Genomic DNA, 25,412 nt, shown 5'->3' with positions numbered 1-25,412 from the left:
TAATTCAAACTAGAAACACATTTTGCAAGACACAGCAACTTGTCGGTATGGACAGGACCACGCCGCTGCCTTCATGGGGGTGAATACCTTAATGAAACCATTACCTTCTAGTAACAGCATCGGCTTTCCAAACAAGGTGAGAATGCGAGTGGAGACTTCGGTCTGCACCCTTTACAGAACAGCACAATGTTACCAACTGATCAATTTCCACCAGCGGAATCAGGTGTCTTATAAACAAATGCTGACCCATGGCTGAAACCTGTCACTTTCCACAGCAGCACTCAACAAGAACTGGGACAATCGAAGAGCAAGTTTTTATGGGGACCCTGTTGCTGCTTTAGATTCTGATGTAATTGAAGAGGAAAGAAGACCCTTCAACAAATGCCAGAAAAATCTCTAACCTTCTATCTGCATGAAAAAGCCAGGGAGTGAACACAAAATCTTACAGAGTGAAGAAGGCCACAAGAACAAAAGAGGGTGATTGATTAATTAATTTATTTTTAAAACTTGGAAATTCGTAAACTAAAATGATCACATTCCTCCTTCCCCATCTCTGGGTAATGCCATCCTCGTAATAAGCAGTGCTGGGGTAACAGAATGTCACCTTTATCATGGGGACACCCTTGTACGACCAGAGTACAAAGGGCTTACAAAGTACGTAGTCTGGCTCAAACAATCCCCTTGCTTTGTTTTAGCGGTTTTGCTTACAGATGAATGGGCTTCTAGGGCTAAATTATTATTAGTTTGCAGTTCTTTGTAATCTGATACCAAAACATATCAAAAATAATAAGCTAAAACAATATTCAAACCCATATTTTATTGGCTTTAATTACACACTTCAGTATTTACAAAGTTAAAGTCTAAATGAAAAGTCTCTACTGTATTAAAAAAAAAACTACAGCCCGAATTAAAGTGCCCAGAGGCAAGCACATCTCCAGCAGCTGAGGACCAGTGTCTGCAGCAGGAACCAGGCGGCACTCTGCGTTACAACAAAGCTGTTTATTTGTGATCAGTGTTTGAGACTCTGTACATCCTTCACAAATTTAATTTTACATAATCTGATACTCTCTTAAAACTTAAACTTTGAACTGCTAGACTTTTATTTCCCTAGAACATAAGGGCTGGTATAAATTATTTTCCAGAAATGAGGTACCGTTTCACAGAACTGGTTTCTTTTTTTTTCTTTTTTTCTTTTTTTTTTGTCTGTTTTCAAGTTTTAGAGAACTAAATTTGCATTTGTTAAAATCAAAAAGTAGGAAAGATGTTCTTTACAAATAATTTTGATCAAGTATGTGTTCAAAGAAAGCAGGATAAAAAGGCTTTTTCTTTAACATTCTGTATTGTACTGTACTGTTGTTCAATGGGAATGAGCTTCTGTCATTTGCTAAAAGAATGAGTAGTGGGGAACAGGATATGTTGGGAATTTCATAACAGGTAACAGAACCATTCTCTTGGGCAAACCTACAGAGAAAAGAAACGGAGAGGACTCCAAATAAGTTTAATATGCCAATAAAAATTTCAAGTTAAAAAATATCTTACATTAGGTATCATTAACCTTTTCCAGATTAGTCAGTCAACATGTACCATTTTGAAAGAGGCCCACAAATCTCTCACAGATCACCTGTTCTGAAATTGCTCTTGTATGGTGGTAAATATTTTCTATTCAAAACCAAGATGGTTACATCATTGAATATTTTCTATTCAAACCAAAATGACATTCAGAAATGACAGCCGAGTGAACTGCCATAATTATATTCTAGAGATCAAAAGCAATGGTATTGAGTAATACTCTAAAGCGACTCTACAAATCCGTATCGGTTCTCAGTTTGGCAGATCACATATTACAGGAGAAACAGGGATTGTCAAGATGCAAAGCACAGCGTTTTGTGCAGGCCTCAGCTCCCTGGAAGACAGCTCCACAGCTGTGACCAGGTGTTTGTTTATCTTCTTAATGGTTACTGCCAGTATTGGCATGGCAAATCTGGAAAGATTAATTACTTCCTTAATTTTGTAATTAATACGTTCTTGTGGCCTCACAAACTTCTGCATACTCAGGCAGGATTTGAAATCTGCTCCTATTCCTATCTAATATTTAACGTCTGGAGAAATCACAAAGCAGCAACAGCAGGTATTCAAGAGCACCAGATGATCGGAGGGAAGTTACCCCACATGCAACAGCTTTACAAAGGCCAAAAGACATATTTACCTTACAGCCAAAATAAAGCATTGTTTTAGTAGGTTTGCATCACAGTAACATTTAAAAACCAAATCTTTTATGTGAAAAATGGGGGCATCAAATGTCACCAGCTTTGGAAGTCAGTTATATGGCACATGAAAGACAGCAGCCTTCCGAACGGAGGCTCAGAGGCCCCAGGGTGAAAGTGCAATGTTAAAGGAGAAAAGGGAGGGCCAAGAGTGAAAAATTAAAAAGACAGAAGAAACCATGGATGTAACTGGGAGCCTAGATATAAAATGCTTTAAAGGGACACGGTAAGCTCTAGCAAACCTCTACTGAAGAATCTGAACCTTACTATGTGACTGAAAGGCTCAAAAACCTGCCTTAGGAGGCAGACGTTCTTCTGGTGCCCACACCAGGTACAGCAGAGCTCAGGTATCAAGTGCACTGCATGTGGATAAACCCACCAGATCTAGTTCAGGAAGGACGAGGAAGTTTGGGCATCTACAGCCTAGCTGAAGTACAAATGCCAGTGTCCAAACTGAAAGGTGTAAGCACGTGTGAATAGGAAGGAAATCTGGGTGAAAACATATGCCTGACATCAGTCCCGAATTTCCATTCCCACCTGCCCTTATGGCTCCAGTTTGGAAAAGAGGAAGCCTGACAGTGCCAGAGGTGATACTAGGAAAGGCTCAAAGTCGAGGATGTGTGCTTTACCCAAGAAAAACTCATTCCAAATGTGTGACCCTTGCCACTTCTCTGTATCTTTTCAGGATATTAACTGTCTATCTTAATAGGCAAAGAGGTCAAACTATTTGTTTTCTAGTTATTTTTACAATTAGGAAATCAGATGAAGGTTCGGTTTATCAGCGTCTTAAAAATGGCAAAGCTGAAGTGTGAAGGGAGAAGGCACAGTATGGAGGTCTGAGGCTCATGTAGAGGATTCGTGCCACAAACAGCAACATGTGAAGGGCCCTTGCCGTCTGTGACTACGCACGCCCAGCCTGGGGCCATGCTGACTCATACTTTCAAGTGCACACTACATGCACACGTGCACGCATTCACGCATTCTCTCTCCCGTTTCTCTCTCCCCTTCTCTCAATGACAAACATCTTGCCAACGGCTGATTCTGTAACATGTAGCACCTGAGTTGGGAAAAATGTCTAAGAGCATATCACTGACTCCAAACCTACTGCCTCCATTGCCACATAAACCTCATTCAAAAGTTATCCAAAGGGCCATAGTGATTCAATTATGTAGTTGCTCTTATTTTTTATCTTTGGGGGAGAAGAGACAGACCTATGACTTCCTAGCATACACTACTGACTTTCTGCATAAAGAACTTAAGGGACACTGTTAGTGAAGCCCCGTCCTCTCTAGAACCAATGACATCCATCAGCCCCAAAGCAAAATGCACAGAAAAGGATGATGGGTACAAATTCCTGACTGCAATTACCTACAGTTTACACAGTTCCAAACCAGAAATTTAAATGCAGCATGGAACTGGAGGCAGTTAAGCTAGAAAATGGGTATGGCCCTTCAGTAGCCTTTGAATAGAGTGTAAGTTGGCTGTAAGAATTACTTAAAATATTTAATTTCAGTAAGGTCAAAAACAGGCAATTAGAACAAGCAGTCCTTCAGTCAGGCAAAGCGGAGAGAAGAGCAACTCCAACCAAACCAAGAACCACAAGGTTGTGGCATTTTCTAAGGGAATTTAAGTTGGGTCACTAGAATGATTAGGTCTGAGGTCCTCCAATTCATTTACTGAAAGCCTGGATACAAGTGTGCTTTGGATTGCTGTAAAAGATTCACTAAGAGGAGAAATGAGTAAGATGGTGTACATACCATAGGCAGGCGCAGCTGTGCTGTAACCATATGGTGTTCCATAGCCTGATGCAAAGAAAAGAGAGCAGATCAGTCCAAGACCAAAGACAAGTGGCAGAGGCCCACTTCAAAAACAGCACCTGGCCTGGCACCCTAGGACCGGAGAACTCCTCCCAGAGGCTGAACGGGAAGAGCCGTTCCGGAGCAGTCTCACGATACGGTGGCTCTGAGTGCCTGCTCTCTCCCCTTGTGCACTGTGTTTCGGCCTGCATCACACTGCACTCTGCTTACTGAGATGTCTGTCCCCACCCCAGGGAACCCTGAACCTTCACTGGGGGGAGGGCAGCCCTCAGTCACCTCTGCATGCCCCACTTTCAATCTGCTGTTTGACACAAAGCACTCAAATGTATACTAAAATGCACTGCTTTTAGGCACCAAATCAAAACATTTCCTGACGGATGAGTTTTTTGCTTTTTAGTCTATATGTAAATGATATACAACTTGAAGTAGTACCACTCAGCCCTTGGGCTCACTAAATCACGTATTTCAAGAGAACACAATACAGCTAAAATGAGCAGCAGAACAGAAGGTGGTAGCAGAGGCCAGAAGAAAAATTAATGCTTTAAAAAAAAGGTTATACATCAATCTAGTCCAGGAAATGGGAGCTGTTTTGTTATGCCTACAGTTTCAAAGGGTTTAACAAAACCTCCTTACAGAGAGATGAAACCGTAACTACTAAGCTGGGCACTAATCAGGCCCCTGGGATTCTAACCCTGACTTCATTTTTTACTGGCAATGTGTTTTTGAATTGTCCATTATTGTATAATAAAAGCTTTGCCCTTTCCCTAATGCAATAAATGAGGCTAAAAATACTAAATTTCGGTAGAGAAAGTGAGACCCACAAACAATCTGCTAAGAAACTCACACAGTTCTTTCCCTTTAGTGTTTTCTAGCTAATTAAATAGCACCATCAACCCAGTCAGTTCCTCCCAGGTTATACTCTTGAAACCTCATTCTTTTTCACTCTACACATTCCCTCATCACTTTTGCTTTCTACCTACTCCCTCAGTCTCTTCACATACTGCCCCTCCTTTAGTCCTCTGCATCCCCTGGCCTCCTCGGTCCGGTGCCTGCATGACTCATCCACGACAGCCTTCTAACTGGTCCTGGCATGCCAGTCCTTGACCCTACAATCTATTCTTCACTGTACAGAAGTGACCTTTTCAAAGAAAGCCAATCTTGTCACTTCTTTGCCTCACGACCTCCCACTATATTTAGGATTCAAAGACCACAAAATCCAAGCCATCACCTCCAGATCCAGCTCTGAGCTAACCGCTTTAACCACTTTAACCACTTTGCCCCAAGCACCACTCGGGCAGCATGTTTTGTTTGCATACAGACTATCCCAAGCATCCCTCTGGCAGGTGTCATTTCAACCAGTTGATTCTTGTATTGAATAAATTTGATAAAATTGTTTTTCTATTTCCTGTTAAAAAATATGCAATTTTTGGTTATCCTGTATTTAAATAACTGGACTGGTAGGTGGTGTATATGAAAATATGTGGTAAACAGTAAGTTCTGGATAAAAAGTTCTCTTTTTTTTCTTTTTGTACTTCTGTCTTGGACGGTTTTCAAGCATTGAGTTTAGCAAGTGTTAACAATGCCGGCTTCACCCCAATTAAAAAAGTTTCTTTATCATTTTTCTCTCCTGGTATACACTCAACCTGACTTCTGTGTCCCCAGAGGACACAACCTGCTCAGATGTGCAAACCCCTGGATCTGTGGAGCATCTTTTAGATTCCTCACTGACAAAATGCCTTCTCCCAACCAAGTACAATACTGCTCCTATTTTCTACTTCCAGGAAGGCTCTAAGAACTCAGCAGATTCCAGGAGAAAAACTATGGCATTCTCTTCTTTTGAAGATGTGTGTACTCATCTAATTACCTGTGTTATATTTCCAGAGACCCCCATCCCCCAAAACGCTTGCAAAATGAAGGCCATGCTGTTCCTCAGACCTGCGCTCAGGGCAGGCAACACTAACCTGGAGCTATGTAGCCAGGAGCAGCTGTAGCCCCAACGAAAGCTCCCCTCGTCAGAGTGCCTCTTCCTCTGCCTCGAACCGCCTGCACTGCTGCAGACACAGCTGTATTCACAACACCTTTTGCCTTTAAAAAAACATATTTTCATCACTGAGAGAAAGAACTACCAGCTTTGCATCTCTTTGACAAACAACCACCGTAAGAAACGATGTTTCCACAACACAGAAATGACAACTACTTCACAGAGCTATTCTAAAGAATATATGGGCATATATATATATATATATATATATATATAAAGTACCTAACATTTTCACTGTCAAAAGAATTTGTAGTTTACCACAAATTTAAGTAGTCAAATTACATTCCAAATCATTTTAGACCTGACTAAAGTAGTTATAGACACTGGATACCCAGGTTCAAAAGCCACTGGATTTTCCACTCGGGCAGACTATATCCCAGTAACAAATTATCTAGAATTATCTAGAATTAGGTTAAAAAAGAGATCAGACTAAGACAGGAAGACCAAAAATGAGGATGGCAGGTCCTCATCTGTGACCTCGGGAAGGTCACAGGATTTTTTAAAGCTTGTTTATTCTACTATACTTACCTATGTGCCTATCTTTTTGTATATCAATTATTAAATAAATACCACCTCTAAAATCCCTTCTTGCTCTAAAATGACATGGGACACTGGTGAAGTCACATAATAGCTCTGTCTGGCAGTCTTCCCACTAACTGTAAAATGAAGATAATTGTACCCACTTTGTTTTCTTCACTTTAGAAAAAGCAACAGAGAGAACAGACATGAAAAGAAGAACAGACATTCAAAAAGAACTGAAAACTGAAAATTTAAGATCAAATGATGTCAGATTTTTAATTAAATACTATACTTAATATTTACACTTAAATATAATCCAGATGTATTTTAGTATAAAATGCAATAAAAACTCAAACTAGAAACACTAAAATTCCCTACTATAACCAAGGTACCAGGAAAGTGGTAATCAAGTCAACAGTCTCAGAAGCTACTAGAGTCAGAGGGCACATATACCCATCTCCCATGGAAAAACCATCATCCTTCTCTCTGCCCCCAATGACCACCACCTCTGCCATGACTAGCCAGAAGACACTTTCAAGGTCAAACATATCATGCACAGGGATAATCATTTTTCTTTTTGCCTGAAATAAACCAACCCACACATCCAAAATAGACCGCTTCTTAGCTGTCAAAAATGTTTTACAGCTTCTAGTATGAAAAAATTCTAAAAAGGAGTGAACTTTTTTTTAAACATAGCTTAGTTGGAAGTAGTCAGGAAGAATCGGGGCAGCGAAGTGATTCCACACAGATACAACTCATGTTACCAGAGACAAACTTAACTACCTAATAAATACTTAAACCTAGACTTTCTAAACAATAAAAGTAACTGTTGAAATACAAGATATAACCCTGGCCGGAAGACACTTTCAAGGTCAAACATATCATGCACAGGGACAATCATTCATTCAGCTGTATTCACAACACCTTTTGCCTTTAAAAAAATATATTTTCATCACTGAGAGAAAAAACTACCAGCTTTGCATCTCTTTGACAAACAACCACTGTAAGAAATGATGTTTCTTATGGTCAATACAGCGCCTCTGAATTTCTGTCCATCTACTTCTACTTAACCTAGTCCATCTACTTCTTCTTAACCTAGTACATATTTTGCTCTATATTTACTAGAAGGTTTTAGAAAAAGTGATCTTATCTTCTACATATGTACTACTGTAATTTAAAAGCTTTTGTTTTTATTTAATCTCAGTAAAAATTACTTTTGTTTATACTGTGACTCCTAGAATTCAATAGTGTTTATTATAGTTGATACAAGAAGTTAGACTCAATACAAAACAAATGTCTAGATGGTTATAACATGCAACAGAACAGCCATAGCCTTTGGATGGAGAAGATCCAGTCTGAAAGGGAACCTCTACCCTAAATGAGCTGTGTGACTATAGACATATCTATTCTTAAACTGAGATCAATAAAGTTTGCATGTGTAAAAGACTATAAATATCATGTTTAACACAGAAGTTTAGTCTAAAGTTACTTCTATTAAGATAAGCATTTTTAATATACTTGTTTATATCACACAGTATACTCAGATATTACTATTACACCAGCACTCTCCATGAAGCAGAGAATGTCTTAAATTTACTTACATGTCTCTTTTTCTCATACAATCATGTACATGGTACACGTCTAGAAAATATTTTTGATACATAAGTGTATCATTTTGATACATGCTTGTATCAAAAAGCATGTAGTTAGGAGACCGTCTTATCCAAATTCCTTGTGAAGGCCTTCCCACTGCCAATAATTCACAGATGCAGCACAGTGTCACCTTTTGTGCCACCCACAGAGGAAAGCCCCAAATAAACAATGCAAAAAGATACAGCGGAGAGAAAGTAGGAGAGCAGCTACAGACTCAAGGAAAGTGAGCCCCAGGCAGTCTGAGGCAGTCTGGCAGCTCTGAGCAAGACAAAAGCTCACACCTACAGAAAGCCTCGCTCGCCTCAGTATCTTACTGCATCAAGAATGACCTCAACTCTCCCAATAACGCTAACAGCCTCTCTTTTATAAATCTGCCTACAAAAACCATAGAGCAAGGACTCACAGAGCCTAATGATCTATCAAAGAAAAAGCTGCCCAACAATTCATGAAAAAGAACCAATTTCAGAAAAAGCTAAAGTAACACACAGACAGGAATTTAATTCTTACAGCATTTTCCAAAGGCATTACAAAGGTTTTGCCCAACTCTTACCTGAGGAATAATCTTCTTTTTCTTATTATTTGCTGCATTGGGTCCAGAAAACAGCTTCTCCAGAGCAGCTAAAGCTGCACTTGCCTTTGCCACTTTCTTATTTGGACCTGCGCCTCTGAATTTCTGTCCATCTACTTCTACCTGAAATCAAAAACACCACTTTACAATTATTCCATGTAATTCCTCTATAAGATTTAACATTCCATAACATGGAGAACACCAGAAGTTAAGTAGTTCCAAAAGAACTGATAGAGCCTACAACTCTCTACATATCAGTCCAGCATATCCTGCCTAGGAGAGGGGCGTAAGGAAGAACAGCATGTATCTAGGCACACACCTCCATTACAAAGCGCTTGTCGTGGCTTCCACCAGTCTCTGAGATGAGTTCATACTTGAGCCCTCGTCTTTTTTCATTGAGCTCCATTACAGGGTTTTTGCCACTTGCTGTGAGGATAGGGCCCTGAGTTCTTACCTAAAAGACAAAGAGAAGCTGGAGAGTCAATCAAGTAACATTTTTTTTTCAATTTTTATTTTTCATAAATACACAATGATCACATTCCTAGTGGGGAGTTGGTACATGTATGTAACATCTTAATTTCAATTAAGTTTAGTAAGAAATTTAATGTTCTAAAACCTTACATGATTTTAGAACATTAAAATTCTTATTAACACAGTTATGCTAAAAAAAAAAAAGCTCAAAAATTCTAATTTAAAACACTTGAGGATGAGAATGAGTCACCTCTCTACACTGATGGCAAAATATCATCAAAGGTGTGAAAACTCTACAAGGAGTAAACACTCAGTCATCTGGACAGCCTGCCTTCAAACACGGGTCCCAACAGAACAGTACTGAAGATCAGTGGAGCCCTGCCACTCACCATTATCCAGGGTCTCATCTGTCCTGGCCAGAACCTAAAATAACACTACATGACTAACAAAGAGGGCAGAGCTGGGATTTGCATGATGCCTGAGGGGTCATTTTTTTCCCACCTTTCAGGTTAGGAAGAAATAACTTAATTTGGGATATAGGAGGAAATGTCCCTATGAAATTCTCAATCTTCCTTAAAAGATTTAAGGGCATCTAAGTAAGGTACAAAAAAAAGTAGGCTACAGATTATGGGTTCTGAAATTTAACAACAATGAAGTTAGTCATTCCTTGCCTTCACAGAGCCAGCATGTCCTGGGAGGGACAGATGAATCACTGTAAAACAACCTATGTTAGAGCACAGATGCATGCTGTGGGAGCACAGCAAAAGGGATTACTTTGTAGTACAATCCTGACAGGGTTTGTCTAGCATCTCAGACATGTGAACCCTGCCTTAACGAATGGAGAGTCAGACCATCATCATCAGAAGCAAAGCTCAGAGGTTGAGCACTCTTTGAGTTCAGGGATCATGTCTGTAATTCCATTATAGCAATTGCTCAAAATGCTGAACAAACAAAACGAATGCCTAAAAGTAGTCTTATGCATAAAAACCTAATGGACATCAAGAGGTTCTTAATATAGTATTCTGTGGATTGGATAAGTAGCTGCTGAAGTGAAACAATAGGCAATTTTCAAAGACAGTTTAATATACATTCATGGATCTTTTACAGTAAACTCCCTTCCTGATACATTTTCATAATTTACATTGTTAAATTTCACGGCAAATTTCTACTCTCCATCTTTTAAAGGTAACAAGTAATTATGTGAAACTAGATTTGTACTACTCGCTCTCTGCTTTCCAAACCTCATTTTATACAAGTGAGTACAGACATAAATTTGTGTGTGATGGGTAGCTACTAAGGACTGAACCCAGGGCCATACGCATGCTAGACAAGTGTTCTACCATGGAGCTACACCTCCAGCCACCTCCCTCTCTTGTGTTTTTTTATTCTAAGTCAGGGTTTAACTAAGTTGTCCAGGCTAGCCTGGAACTGGCGAGCCTCCTTCCTGCCTTGGCATCCCAAGTAGAGGGGTTTGCAAGCATATGCCACCATGCCTGAAATATTTGAACTTTAAGGCAAGAAGTATAGCTCGGTAGGTATTAATCATGTTAAGCATGTTAAGCATGTTAAGCATGTGTGAGGCCCTGGGTTCAATCTGTAATGCCAAGAAGAAAAAAACAACACTCAAATTTTAGTCAGTGACTACTATTTTAAATGAAGAGATGAAAAAGAAGGGCTTTCCACTGCTCATTACCTCATTGTACAAAGCACAAACACAGCTACTACTAAAACCTCCATAGATTCATACGACTGCTATCAGGGTAGCCCACACTGCTCTCTCCCTTTCTGCTTACCAGCCTGAACCTCATAACCCACACGCCCTTTCTTCTCATTATACATCACACAGCTGGCAAAGCAACACCTTGCCCTGTGACCACCCCCTATGAAACAGCAGTACTGTAAACAGCTGGGTGCCACATCTGTCCTCCACAGCATCCCTTGGAGAGTCCAGAGTCCTCTCTCAGGCTTCAGCCTCCATCAGTCCTCCCCACAGTGACCCACTTGGTACTTCCCAAACACGTGCTTTGAGCTCCAGGTCATGGTACCTCCTATTCCTTCAGCCTAGAATGCCTTCCTGCGATCTCCCCAACAGGGCAAAACGCATCTTCTACCTGTACTGTCTCTTACACTGTCCTACCTCTTATGGAAGTAAGAGTATGGCACCTACACAAGCACTTCCTCTTTTGGATTTCACTTATCACATTTATTCTGCAATCATATAGCCTATCACACAACATTATCCATTATTACAAATGTGTCTTTTGCTCCTTTTAGACTAAGAGAATCTTGGCTCTGGGCACAATGCAGTAGCTAGAGCTGAGCAGGTACTAAAAGGGACTTAGGGACTAAAAAGAAAAGACTATTAAGTCCTTAATAAACACTTATTCTTATAAATGACTAAATAAAACAAAAATTAATATAAGTCTTACTGTTACCCAAAGCCAATTTTCTTTACAGAGAATTCAGTAAACAGGAGTTCCATGAATCCCCCAATGTGCTGTGCATGTTAGGGACTTGGATTTCACCCCATTCTACTGTCTTTGGCAATAAACTCACAGGTGAGAACTTATTCAGATGCTAAGGCACATACTGCATCAGGTTATTCTCTCTTCTCCTTTGGAGTTGGACCAACTAAATGATGGCCCACTTTTCAAGTACATACACAGTCCAGTTTAGCACACACTTTCAAAAGCCCCAAATTTCTTTCACTAGATCTTTTCATTTTTTTACTTTTCAGTTATTGTTGATATCCCTGACACATTACAATTATAACATAAAAGCAGCAGCTTCTGTGGCTAGGAAGAGGGAAGTACTGGTTAAGTTAGGGACTCTTCATGTGCTGAACAGTATACAATATTGTCAGATTTTTTGTTGTTGTTGTTCTTTTGGACACAGGATCTCACTATGCAGTTCAAGCTGGCCTTGAACTCACAGTGATCCTCTTGCCTCAGCCTCCTGAGTGCTAGGATTACAGTCATGCGTCACCATGCCCAACCTTTATGTCAGATATTTTTAGTTAAGTGAAAATAAATCAAGATGTAAAACCACAAAAATTTAATTGTCTTTATAAAAATGTTCATGAAATAAATCTGGATAGAAATAAGCCAAGGTAATGTCTGCCTCTGAAATACATAATAAATTAAAAATAATTTACATATGCTTTTAATTTTTTTATCTTTTCTAAATCTTTCAAATTTTCTACACTATACATATGTTCTATTTTCCTAACAAAAGAAAATGTAAGTATACCTCTAAGGTACTGGAGGTTTCAGTTGCAGAATTTCCAGTATTATTGCTTGAGTTTGAAGACACTGTTTCATTTTTGCCTTCATTATCTGATTTTTCATCGGAACTCATACATTCAATATCTGCATCAAAGCCAGTTGGGTATCCCATTGCCTGTAATACCTGTTCAAATTACATAAAGATGAAATTTTATTCACATACCAGAGGTCACAGAGAAGATATGAAACACAGAACAAACATTTTAAATTCCTAACATTTGGGCTCATAAAACACCTTTCAGGAAAATCAGGATGGTGCTAAACCTATAAATCCTTGGTTAAATAAGGTATACCTACCAGGATAGTACTATAGAAAAAAAGAAAAAAACCTCCTCAGAGTAATCAGGTTTAAAATAAGACAACAAAAATGCAAACCTGAGGTTGCTCCTGTTTCATTTAATTTGGACAAATGGCATAGCCAGGTTCAATCAATGGGATGAGAGGAAAGTCAAATAATACACTGAAAAAAGTACACTAGGCTACAAAGGAAAAGACCTGACAGTCTAATGCTAACATCTCTTCTCAATTTTCTTGTCTGCAAAACAGGATGACTGTAGTAGTTGATCTCCAAATTCTATGACACAATCCATGAAGGGAAAGTGGCCCAGAAAAGGAATTACAACATCTAAATCTTTCTACTTGACTGTGCTTTCAACTTAAATCAGGAGTTCCCATCCCCTGGACCACGGACAAGGACGGATTGGTAGCCTGTTAAGAACTGAGCCATATGGCAGAAGGTAAATGTAGCTTCATCGGTGCTTATAGCTGCTCCCCCTCACTCACACAACAGCCTGAGCTCTGCCTTGGCATTGGATTCTCACTGGAACACAAACCCTACTGTGAACTGCACATGCAAGCAACCTAGGTTGCAGGTTCTATTTTATAAGAATCTAATCCCCTCCCGGCTCCGGGCCGGGGGTATACAGCTCAGTGGCTTAAGAGCTTGCCTGGCAAACCTGAGGTCATGAGTTCGAGTCCTGGTATCAAAAATAAAAACAATCTAATCCCCAAACCAACCACCAAAACCAAAAACCATCACCATCGCCACCTCCCACATGCTCATGCACACATCCCCTCCCCTCCCATCCATGAAACCAGTACCTCATACCAAAGATTAGGGACCACTAACTTAAATCATAATTGACATCTGGGGGAAAAAAGATGCAATTCCTGCATTTATTTTATGTGCAAGTGAACTGAGCACAATTTTTGGTTTGTATTTCCATCCTCCTCTCACACAGCTTGATTACAGTAGGCAGGTAGGCAGGGTGCTCAGGACAGAACCCAGGGTCTCTGCATACAAAGCACATGCTCACCATTGAGCAACACACTCCCAGCCCTTAATTAAAGTTTTAAATCGGAGGACATACGGATAAGTTCCTAAAGGACCCTGTATTTCTTTCACATTTTATTTCTTTATTATACCAAATGTACTCAACAGATAACTTAAAAAACTGTTACAGCCACCCCATGAATGGCAAACACCCTCACAGATAATGGCATCATAGTCAACAATTCTGCCAACAAATAAAAGGGCATTAGTCTAAACAAAAATTTTTAAGAGGCTTAAGTAAAACTCTGTACCAAGAAAACTTGAAATTAATCCATCCAATTCATATATAGAGAACTTGGCATTCTCATCATAAATAAATTCTTTGTATTTATTTGGGAGTAAAGCCATTTTTAACATCTTAAGTTTTAAAAGTACTCAGGTAGTACTTTACACTAAGTACACTAACATCATTTGGTTATATCCTCATCAATATTTTATAAAGAAAACACCTCCTTCTCTGCTGAGTCCTGCAAATATGCCCTCCTTGAGAATCTCATCTTGGAGAAGTTACCAGTTCAAAATTAACCCTAGACAACCCAGGCTGCAAAAGCCAAGCATCACAAATAAATTTGTAAAAGTAAAGACATGCAGCATTTCCCAACATAACAGACAATTAGAATAGTCTAATATAAACTAGTTAACACCACTTTGCCCTACCTTTTTCTCATGTGTCAGTCATTTACTTGTTATTATAGTAACATGTGCCAATACATATAGAAAGTTTATGTAATGCATGAACTTCAAGGGATACAGCATTCACTTTCAATACAAATAGCTAGGAGCCCCCGGTGCCCTGGAGGCTGTGCGGCCGGGTGTGCCAGCCCCTACCAGCACAGGCGCCCCAGAGGCGGGCCCCCTGGCCCCCGGGAAGCTGGATGGTGGGGTGCGCCTGCGTTTGGGTTGGTCCCTAGCCAAGCAGGCACCCTGAAGGAGGGCCCTCAGTGCCCGGGAAGCCGTGCAGTGGGGTACACTGGCCTTTGGACCAGGCCCTAGCCGAGCTGGCACCCAGGAGGCAGGCCCCTGGGAAGCCCTATGGCAGGGCCAGGAGGCGGGCCCCTGGTGCCTGGGAAGCCGCAGCGGGGAGCACCAGCCTTTGGGCTGGCCCTTAGCAGCTCAGGGACACAGGAAGTGGGCCCCCAGTGCCTGGCAAGCCACGCAGCAGTGCACGCTGGCACTCACTGGCCCTCAGGCCAGCCACTGTCGCACAGCTGAGAACTATCATGGCACAGAGAAGCAATGACACAATTGCCCCACCACGCGCCGGCTGCAGAGGCCCGCCTGTAGACGTGTGTGAATCATTCCAACATGGAGAAACCCCTGGGAATATATGCCACACAACGCATTGCTCTTGTCCCTGCCACTGAGAACCAGAAAGATCCAGAGTCAGCAAAGGAGCAGCTGCTGAACAAGGACTAGGAGACCACAAGAATACAGACTACACCCGAAGACTCAGAGGACTAGCTGACCAGGGTCACGAGAGCCGTTCGGAAGATGGAAACCAGGAGGACCTTGTGCAATACCTGGGGAGACCCCCTGGAAGCCATTCTTCCCCTGATAGTACAGGCTGCAGTGGAGGAGTGCGTGGAACTCCGGAGAGGTCTATATCGAGATTCCTGCTGCCTGTGCTGACGGTTGGGGAGAGGACACTAAGTGGTTATGGGGTCCCAATGTGCTGGGAGGCTGGAGAGAAAAAGCTACAAAAAATGGCTTTCATCCCAGATGGCTCTCTTGAGATGTTACTAAGAATTACCTCCTCAGTATTCTATAGCTGTGACGAGGCCGAGGCCAAGAAGAGAAAACAGAGAGACTGAGAAAAAGCAGCTGCTTTTGCTGCAGCACTAAGAGAAACAGACCCTAAGTCTGATTCTCCGGGCCCCAAGAAGAACTCAATGACTACATTCATCTGCTACTGCTGTTAAAACCCAGGCCACCTCAAGAGGAACTGCCGTAAGAAGCCCCCTGGGCCATGCCCTGAATGCAAAGGTGACCACTGAAGATCAGTCTGCCTTCTGAAGTAGAGGCCCCAGAGCTCAGACCCATGCTACCAGTTAGTCCAACAGGAATGAGGGGACCTGGGGCATACTCTGCCTTCTCCCTCTGGCCAGACTGTCATCTCCATGGAGGAGCCCTGGGTAATCACAACTATACAGGGAAAAGAAAACAGCCTGTTGCTAGACACGGGTGCAAGTCTCTCGGTCCTTCTCTTCAATCCTGGTCTTCCTTCCAGCCGTCACACCTCAGTGAAAGGAGTCACTGGTGAGGAGGTAATACACTCTTTTTCACAACCTTTAGGCTGTAACTACTTGTTAGATCTTTCTTGCATATCTCTGTCTTCCTGAGAAACCATTTTGAAGACACCACCATGTATTATAGCAGCCATTGATATTTTCCTACTAATCTGTCCATAACTCTGTAATGTCTGTATTGTTCCTATGCTATTTCGTAAATGGACGTATGTTTATTATTATGTGTTTCCTACAACAATCATTGAGAACAGTCAATGATTATTCAAATGGTCACTCATGTATAGCTCTATTTATTTTCTTTAGAAGTCACTCTGAAGATACCAAAGTATAGTACAACAACTACTGATAATCTCCTACCACTTTTGTCTGTAACTCACTATTATTTGTCTGTTTGTTTTCCTGAGAAACTGTCTTGTAGATAACAATATGTAAAACAACAACCATTGGTAATTTCCTGCTACTTTGTCTGTAATTTGGTAAGCCCTCTCTATTAATGTTATCCTTCTTTTACTCTTTAAAATTAAAAATAAATAAAGAAAAAAGGAAGTTTGAGCCCAGTTTGGGCAATTTAACTAGATCTTGACTCAAAATAAAAAATAAAACCTGACCCCCCCCAAAAAAAAATACAAATAGCTAACAACTTTTTTAAAAAGAATAAAATGTCAAATTAAATCATTTTTCTATGAACACACATTCTAAAAGCATTTACTAGTATATACTACAGAAGTTTAAAATACAGGAAGTTCTCAGACCTCTGGAAATGACCAAATTAAGACAGGATCCTCTGAGCTACTTTTTCAGCTAAGCCTCATCCTTAAAGAGTCCAGCTGTAGCAAGAATCCTGCTCAAATGATTTAGCAAGACTCTCCCACTTCCCTACGTAGCTGGTCAGATTTCCTCATCTCCTACTTTCCCACAGGTGATGTCTGATCAGCCTGAACTGCTTTCAGCAAGAATCTTGTCGGATGTTTCCTCTTAGTAATTTTCCATCCACTGATCCCTCCCCATTCCTTGACTACGAATCCCCACATTATATTTGGAATTGAGACCAATTCTCTACTGAGGTCTTTCTACTGCAGTAGCTCCTATTTTTATGTTATAACAACCATTTAGCTCTGCTTTTCTCTGCCAGAATACAAGTTTCTTTAGAATCGATATTTGGGCCCAAAATAACAGCACCAGAAAAAATCAAGTTTCAATGTCTGACAAACAAAGTCAAACCTAATAAACACATCAAGTGAATTTTAAAATCACAATATAACTCATGGAAACAGGATGATTTTAAAAGTGAGCTGTGCAGAGCTATTATAGACAGCTAAGTTAGGTAGAAATATTATAGGCAGTCAGACAGGGCTGGGCTCTTGTGGGAGTCAGCGTAGGGGATGAGAACACATTACAACTGTGGCTGGAGGAGCATCTGTTGAAGGCCAGGCCTCAAGATAAAGATTGAATGACCAGGTCTACTTGCCTCCCCTAGAGATAATATATTATAACTGGTATCACCTGGTCCAATAAAATCTAGATAGACATCAGTCACCCAGCACCTCCTGACTCATCTCTTCTAAGACAGATCCTTGTTCCTTCCATGGGCACTTGCTATGTAACTTGCTCCCATATTGGATCAACATTACCTAAGCAGCTATACTTGTAATCTTATTGGTCCTATGTTGTCCCACCTGGTGACTTTGTACCCATCTGGTAATTTTGCTCTTTATTACACTTCCTCTGGAAAGTGGGGTCAAAGGCAACCCATTTTCAGGTCCCCTCCTGCATCTCAGAGGTGTACTTTCTCAATAAATATTTCCTACTTATAACCTCTGTTGTTCCTTAGAATTCACTCTTTGATTAATATTTCCCCTATATCATTTGGAGGTCCTATATCATAGCCATGTTCCTTTTTTAGAAGGAGGGCTAAGGCTGAGAAATATTATGACTGAGAAAGATGATACCCTTGAAACCTAGGGACCTGGAGTGAAAATACAGTACATGGAGCTCTAGCCTATGGCTGTCTACTCAAAAGAAAGCAACAATCATAGCTTCTATTGGATGGAGATCTGATTTCATCAGAGGCTCAGGACATCTGATGGTGTTAATAAGCACCTGTCTAAATTAAGAGCTTTCATTCTTTGTCACCTTCTAGCTAATCTTTTCCCCCAAATTACTAACGTTCTTTATTTAGGTAGAATGTCGCTGATCATGCCTCTAAATGTGTCCTGTGTGAGGGCTTGCCAGGATAAAGAACTGGAAGAGGAAAAGGAAGTATTAGCCACTAATCCGGATCATTTGGGGAATCTGCTGCTGGGTGGCCCAGCTCATGTGGCAGGAATGGACTTATTGCTTTGTTCTGATTTGGTTCTCTGGTGTGATCTGTCTTAACAGCTATGGATCCCCTTGCCAAGCTCCTGAGTAAAGACTGTGAAGATTTTTATCTACTGGGATTTTCGTTCATAACCAAATGGAAGATGTAAATCTCGATATTTAACTCATTTATAAATGGAAGCTGTAACATGTGTTACAATTTTTATGGATGATAATTTGACAATATATGCCTGCCATATAATCAGAATGTCAATGTATTTTTTAATGAACTAATGAATTATTAAAATGTGCTTTCCCTTTGGTCTAGTAATTCCATCTCTAAAATGTATACTAAGGAATAACCAGACAAACTGAAAAATGCAAAATAATAAAATGGAAGCATCTAAATCTAAAACAATTACTTTATGGTAGCTTGATAAAAATGAGTGTAATTTTTGTGTTAACTATAAAACATCCATAATATATTTCTCAATGAATAAAGAAAGCCTGAACCTGTTTTAAGGAGAAGTGTTTTTATACACATTATGAAACCCTTAACTGAAACCTTGGACCAGGTTGAGAATTTGTAATTTTCCAGTTTCAAAAGCTAATGCAATACACAGAGCATACGAGCATATATCTGCCAAATCCCCAATGGGCTGTCAGGTGCTATCCCGTGTTTCTGCAAAGAAAAAAAATACACACACTGAATGGAATAATAAAGACTAAAAATGGCCTCACATCAATTCAGCTCAGGTTTTGCCAATGGGTTTGCATCAAACTTAGGAAATTTTATTTTTTATTGTAGCCTTTTTTAAAAGCTTAGAAAAATACATACACCAAAATCATTTAATGTAAACTAGCAATTATTTCTGGGTATTAGAATTATTAATGTTACCCTCATCTTCTAAACCACTGGTAACCCCCTACATATTTTTTTTTCTTTTTCTTTTTCTTTTTTTTAACTACACATTTTTTAAAAGCCAACTTTCAGAAAACCAAATGTACCATAAAAACTCTGGAAAGACCTCAGCAAAGACTATTTGCCTCTGGAATACAACTACACAGTACATAAAGCTGAGTAAGACTGCAGAGGCTTAGAAGTCAGCAGGCTATTTCTGATGGAGTGCCAGGCCTTCATATCAGATTGCTGATTAAACACATTCAGCCACAAAAAGTACTGAAGGAGAGATTCTCAAACCTTCAGAGCTAGTTTAACCTGATATTTCACTTATTCCACCGGAGTGAAGTCTAGTTTATCCCACTTTCAAGCAGCCAGTATCTCAACTCTTCACATATTCTGGATTTACCAGTCAAGTTTACATTCTACCCAAACTGCAACTCAAGGTTAAGAAAAAAGTGTGGATGCCATCTACCTCCACACATGGCATGACAGGCTTTTAACTCTTCTCAGATCCAATGTCATTCAGATTATAATTGATGTATACGTATTCCAGATGTTTATCACAGAATTACAGGACCCAAGGGGCTGGGGATTTAGCTCAGCGGCAAAGCGCCTGCCTGGCAAGCGCAACGTCGTGAGTTCGGTTCCCGGTACCGGAGGAAAAAAAAAAAAAAAAAATTGGTATTAAGAATTACAGGACCCAGGGGCTGGGGATTTAGCTCAGCGGCAAAAGCGCCTGCCTGGCAAGCGCAACGTCGTGAGTTCGGTTCCCGGTACCGGAGGAAAACCAAAAAAAAAAAAAGAATTACAGGACCCAAATATGTATGTGCTCTCCATGTTTGCCAAAGTTCAGTGGAAAAAAAAAAAAAAAAAAAAAAAAAAATTTGGAAGTGAAGACAAAAGCATGCCCAGACCATCCAAATTCCATTATATTATAAAAATGTTATCACTGCATTGAATGAGAAATTAGTATCTAATTCATTACACAGTAACATTCATCACTGTATTAAAAAGCGCCCACCAATTTTACTGAATTGCAAGTTACTATGAGGTTACTAGCTTATATTAAAGATTATTTATTTAAAAAAAAAAACACAACATGTATCACTTCATCATAGGCGGCTTTAAAGGGTAGCAACAACACCCTTTTTGTCAAGATCCACCAAAAGAGGAACTCCACCTCCTGTTTACACCAACACTGACCCAATTGTTTTTATGTCATAGACAGTGGCTTGTATATTTCACACATTTTTGTGCCACTTGCTACAGAATTTAGCTCTAAATTTGTGACTCATTCTCAGAGTACATGATAGCTAACTCATTAAAATGTATTTTCACCCTTAGTCCTGATTTTACTTCTCTCAATCACTTCTCAGGCTTTTGGCTAAGATCAAGTGTGCATTTACTTTTCTGCCTTATTTTAGACTCATATTCTTTCATCGCAGTTTAGAAATCTATTTTGTAAGTAATGCACAATATATCGTTTGACATTTTTGACACTTTGTTACTATTTTTGGGCACTTTTCTAATCATTACCTGACATATTATATACTTACTTATGTATTTATTGTCTGTGTCCCCATCACACCCATAGAAGAATATAAACAGAAAAAGACTGAAAATATACCAATATACTGTATTTAAATATCAATAATCATTGCCTCAGAAATATGCAACTGACAGTTTAATTTTTACTGTATTTTTTAAATTTGATATAATCAATAGATATTATTTTACAACAAAAAATATTTATGATCCAAACGTGATAAAAGTTCATTATTATTAAAATCTTGAAGATCCTGTTGATTTACTGTAAATAAATGTAAAATAACAAACCACTGGTAAGCAAAAGAGATTGTGTACCTTCACTGCTACATGAAGTTTTGCAGTTTTCTTGGATGGTCCTGAGGCTTCATATGTTGTGCCATCCACATCTACAGACATTGTGAAGACTGGAGCATGGACAGGGCCAGACTGAGACAAGAGCTTATACTGAAGCCCGGGCCTGATCTGATTGAGCCTCATTAGTGCATTCATAAGGTCTATTGCTTTACTATCTAGAACTGTTAACGAAAGAGAAATGAGATGAGAGGTTAGCTAGAAAGCCATTTTGCTTTAATCTATGCATTTGTAGGTTGCTAGTAACCATTATAAATTCACCAAGTATTAAAAAATGAGAATTTCAAAAGACACATATAAATTAACTTCATAAATAGTTCTAAAATAACTCAATTATCATATTGACATAATTATAAAAACATGCAAAAAAATAAAAATAATATGCATTACTATATATACATTAATTTCCACTTGTCAGTACTAGTCTACCTTAAACAATGAAGCTTGGAAAGAAAAGTTGTTTAAGTATCAATTTCTCAGTTAAGATTTATTCCTAAACTTCTAATTCAATTCAACCAAATTCTTCACTATTTTCTTATCTGAGGCTACAAATCCTCTCTAGTTCACAGCAAAAAGAATAAAGATTTTACACACTTTTCCTTAAGTTTCGTTTCATCTTCTTATTGGGATCTTTATCATCCCCTAATCCATCTTCAAATGGCCTCTTCAGAGCTGAAGAGCCAGCACCTAAAAAAATGAGAATGTCACTGTCAGTCAAAACAATGACTGCATTTACTCTAATGCATTTAGGTAGGAAAATCTCAGAATCACACACAAGGACTTTCACTGATAATTAAACTCATAATCTAAAAAAGCAAAATGTTTAGATGTAAATCTTCTTAAATAATGTAATGTCACTTTTTAAAATATTTATTTTCCCATTCGTTCATATATACACACACAACTATCTACACATATGCAATGGTCTGAATGTTTCCATCCTCCCCAAATTCCTGTGTTGAAACTTAATCCCACATAAAGCACTGCTGGAAAGAGCATGTAGGCGGTGACAACACGCTTGACAGCACGTTTATAAAAGAAGACTGAGAGCTGTTTCTCTGTTCCACCATGTGAAGACACATAGCAGGTGCCATCTGGAAAGAACAGACCCTAATCTTTACCAGACACCAAGTCTGCTGGAGGCTTCATCTTGGACTTCCACCCTTCAGAACTGGGGGTAATATATTTCTATTGTTTACAAACTGTATAGTCTATTTTTAGTGTGAGTTCAAGACCAGCCTGAACTACATAGTGAGACCCTGTCTCAAAAGAAAGAAAAAATAGAAAAGGTCTGCAAAGCTATGTTTTAAAAAAAGTAGTTACCTCTGATAGAATTTATTTTCACTTATATCTTCTCAAGTATTTTTAAAATTTATACAATTTAAATAAGTATTTACATCATAACTGCACATTTTAAAAGTCAACATAGTAAATCAATCTTATGCTTTCAGAAGTCCAATTATAAAATTATAAAATATTCTTCAGCCTCTTCAAATCCTATTCAAGATTTACAGTTGCCCTTCACCATAAAGCCTTTCTCTCACATCAACTTTTAAACAGAATGACTATGGTACGGTACCAGAAATAATCTTTGTTATCGTTTAGATCTAAAATGTCCTCCAAAAATCTCATGGGTTCAGAAGGTAACTGGATCTTGAGGGGGCTGCTCAATTCATCGGTGGATTAATCCACTGACAACTTCCCATCTCAGTGTGCTGTTAGGAGATGTGACCAAATTGTACAAGGGGTGCCCTAGGAGCGTGCCGTCAGAGGGCTCTCTGCTTCCTAGCCACCATGGGTTGAGAAACTTTCCTCCACCAGGTTTTTCTGCCTTGGAGCCTGCCAATCACAGACTGAACCCTCTGAAAAGGTAAGTCAAAACAAACCTCTCCTCAAGTTATGCATACAAGGTATTTTGTCCCAGCAACAGTAAAGTGAGTAATAAAGTCTTATATCCTTGTTGCTTTTATATATATTTTTTTATTCCTGGATGTCCTTAAACTGATCTTCAAAGGCCAAAGACATTTTCTCCTTGTCTTCTATCTTACACAAAAAACTCAGAAATAATACCATAATGGGTATGGAATCAAGGCAGCAGCTTTGGTGTCCAAGTTTTTTAAAAATCAGAGAAGCGTATCAAATGTCCAAGTATGTTAAGTAATTCCCTGTCTTCAACTTAACAGTTGGTTGTTACATTGTCTCTAAATATATGCTCAAGATATTCATGCTCAAAATATGCTATGCTCATACTGTGCTCAAGATATTCATACTACAAGGCTTTCAGATAGTTCTAGTGAAATTTTGTAATAACACTAAGGTACATATTTCTGACCATCAAGGTTTATTATTGCCCTTGGGGTAAACACTGACTTCAGCATTTGCTTTGGGTCAATATTTACCACTCAGGTCAATCGCTCAATCAATTTTGATGTTCTCTTCAAGAGAATGTGGTAGCGTCTGCTTAGTATTACATTTCACTTGCATTATATAAAACTCTTGAGTTTGCCCATCTCCCAGAATGCAGTCTTTAAGAGATAAAAGTTAAAAAGGAACACTATCTATTCAATTACTCTCCTACTCATTAAGTTATATTAAAAGCAGTTCCCTGATTTACTGGAAATCACAAGCTGGTAAATGCACAGATCTACTCTCTAAGTCCTCCAGCTACACAAATATAGATCTATGTTTTAAGTTTAATTATCAATGTAGCCCTGGAAAATGGCTTAAAAATCTAAGGTAGTAAAAACAACAGGAAAAATGGGCTGGCTTTACAAAGCAAGGTAGTTTTTCACCTTTATAGTATCTAGTAATGAAAAATGATAATTTCTGAGGCAAATAATTATTTAAATAATATTTGAGTTCTTACTATATGCCCAGCACTACTCTTAATACTTTACATGTATAAACTTATTTAATCCTCATGAGCACCTTATAACTTTATCATGCCCATGATAAAATTCCTCATGTATTCATTTAACAACAAATATTTGAGTATTTACCACAAACAAGAGAATTTTAGGTGCTGAACAGAGTAATGTTTTCATTGTAGAGGTCTTTCACTTCCTTGATTAGAGTAATTCTTAAATTTCTTTTTTCTTGATGTTATTGCGAAAGTGATTCTTCCCTAATCTTTCTCTTAATGAGTTTGTTATTGATGTACATGAACACTATGGATTTCTGAATGTTTACTTTCTATCCTGCTACTGAATTTGATGATTAATTCTAGAAGTCTTTTGGTGGAGATTTTGGGGTCTTCTATATAGAGGACCACGTCATCTATAAATAATGATAATTTAACTTACTCCTTTTCTATTCATATCTTATTTCTTTCTCTTCCCTAATTGCTCAGCCTCATGTTTCAGGAGCTATACTGAACAGAAGTAGTGATAGTGGACATCGTTGGCTTATCCCTGACTGTAGGGGGAAAGCTTCCCACTCGATGATCAGGGAACTGAGCATGTAGATGGAGCGTTTCCAGTGACTGGGATGGGGCTGCTACGTAGGAGCAGAACAGAGGCAGAGACTGCCTGCGGTTTAGGTTGGGTCTTAGGTGTGAGACGCAGTATGCAGCCATGTGCATATGCTGGAGGCCTTCTGAGTTGAAGGCCTAGAATCTCTGATGCAGAGAAGAAATTTCAAGATAGAGGAGACTAAATGAGTTAGTAAAAGTAAGGAGGAAAAGTCTAAGACCTAGACCCTGGGACACTATAATATTTAGAAGTCAGGAAGATGAGGAGGAACGAAGATAACCGAGGAGATGGTAGTGGCCACAAAAACCAAGAAAAAAATGATGACCTGGAGGTCAAATGAAAAACTGTATTTCATGTCTGAAAAAGCACGTGCTGGATACCAAACAATGCTGTGAATGCAGGACAACAAGAGCTCCCATACAGTGCTGGTGGGAGGATAAACTGGTATATTCAACAAATTACTAGGTCATTTACTGACCTACAATAACTCCAAGACACATATCTCAGAAGCATGTAAAAAAAGACTTGCACTAAGCCAAGCAGGGGCACTGCCCTGTAAATTCCAGCACTATGAAAGATTGACACAGAAGGATCTAAGATTTACCTAGTCTGGGCAAATTAGTGAAATATGGTCTCAAAATGGGC

The 25,412-nt window shown here is 39.2% G+C and overlaps 1 protein-coding gene across 4 annotated transcripts in view; it reads right to left on the bottom strand.

Annotated features, from left to right (window-relative positions):
• The window catches only part of Strbp (spermatid perinuclear RNA binding protein), a 126,406-nt gene that overhangs the window by 5,677 nt on the left and 95,317 nt on the right, over nt 1-25,412 (bottom strand). For 3 of the 4 annotated variants that reach the window (XR_260609.2, XR_001233576.1, XM_013513147.1), the window contains exons 11-17: nt 21,892-21,984; nt 21,262-21,461; nt 12,583-12,741; nt 9,182-9,316; nt 8,845-8,985; nt 6,043-6,166; nt 4,022-4,066 (exon numbers count right to left, since the gene is read on the bottom strand). Coding sequence is in view for 2 of the 4 variants with exons in the window: in XM_013513147.1 (XP_013368601.1) it covers nt 4,022-4,066; nt 6,043-6,166; nt 8,845-8,985; nt 9,182-9,316; nt 12,583-12,741; nt 21,262-21,461; nt 21,892-21,984 (897 nt within the window). In the remaining 2 variants the exon portion in view is untranslated. Of the gene's footprint in view, nt 1-797; nt 1,462-4,021; nt 4,067-6,042; nt 6,167-8,844; nt 8,986-9,181; nt 9,317-12,582; nt 12,742-21,261; nt 21,462-21,891; nt 21,985-25,412 lie in introns of those variants that run through there. The other variant, XM_005382505.2, reaches the window with a different exon arrangement.

This window comes from Chinchilla lanigera, unplaced genomic scaffold, assembly GCF_000276665.1.
Source record: "Chinchilla lanigera isolate Chin_1 unplaced genomic scaffold, ChiLan1.0 scaffold00018, whole genome shotgun sequence".
In the NCBI taxonomy this organism is placed as follows: domain Eukaryota; kingdom Metazoa; phylum Chordata; class Mammalia; order Rodentia; family Chinchillidae; genus Chinchilla; species Chinchilla lanigera.
The sequence above is the reverse complement of the archived record's forward strand: the minus strand, read 5'-3'. Positions and strand labels throughout refer to the sequence as shown.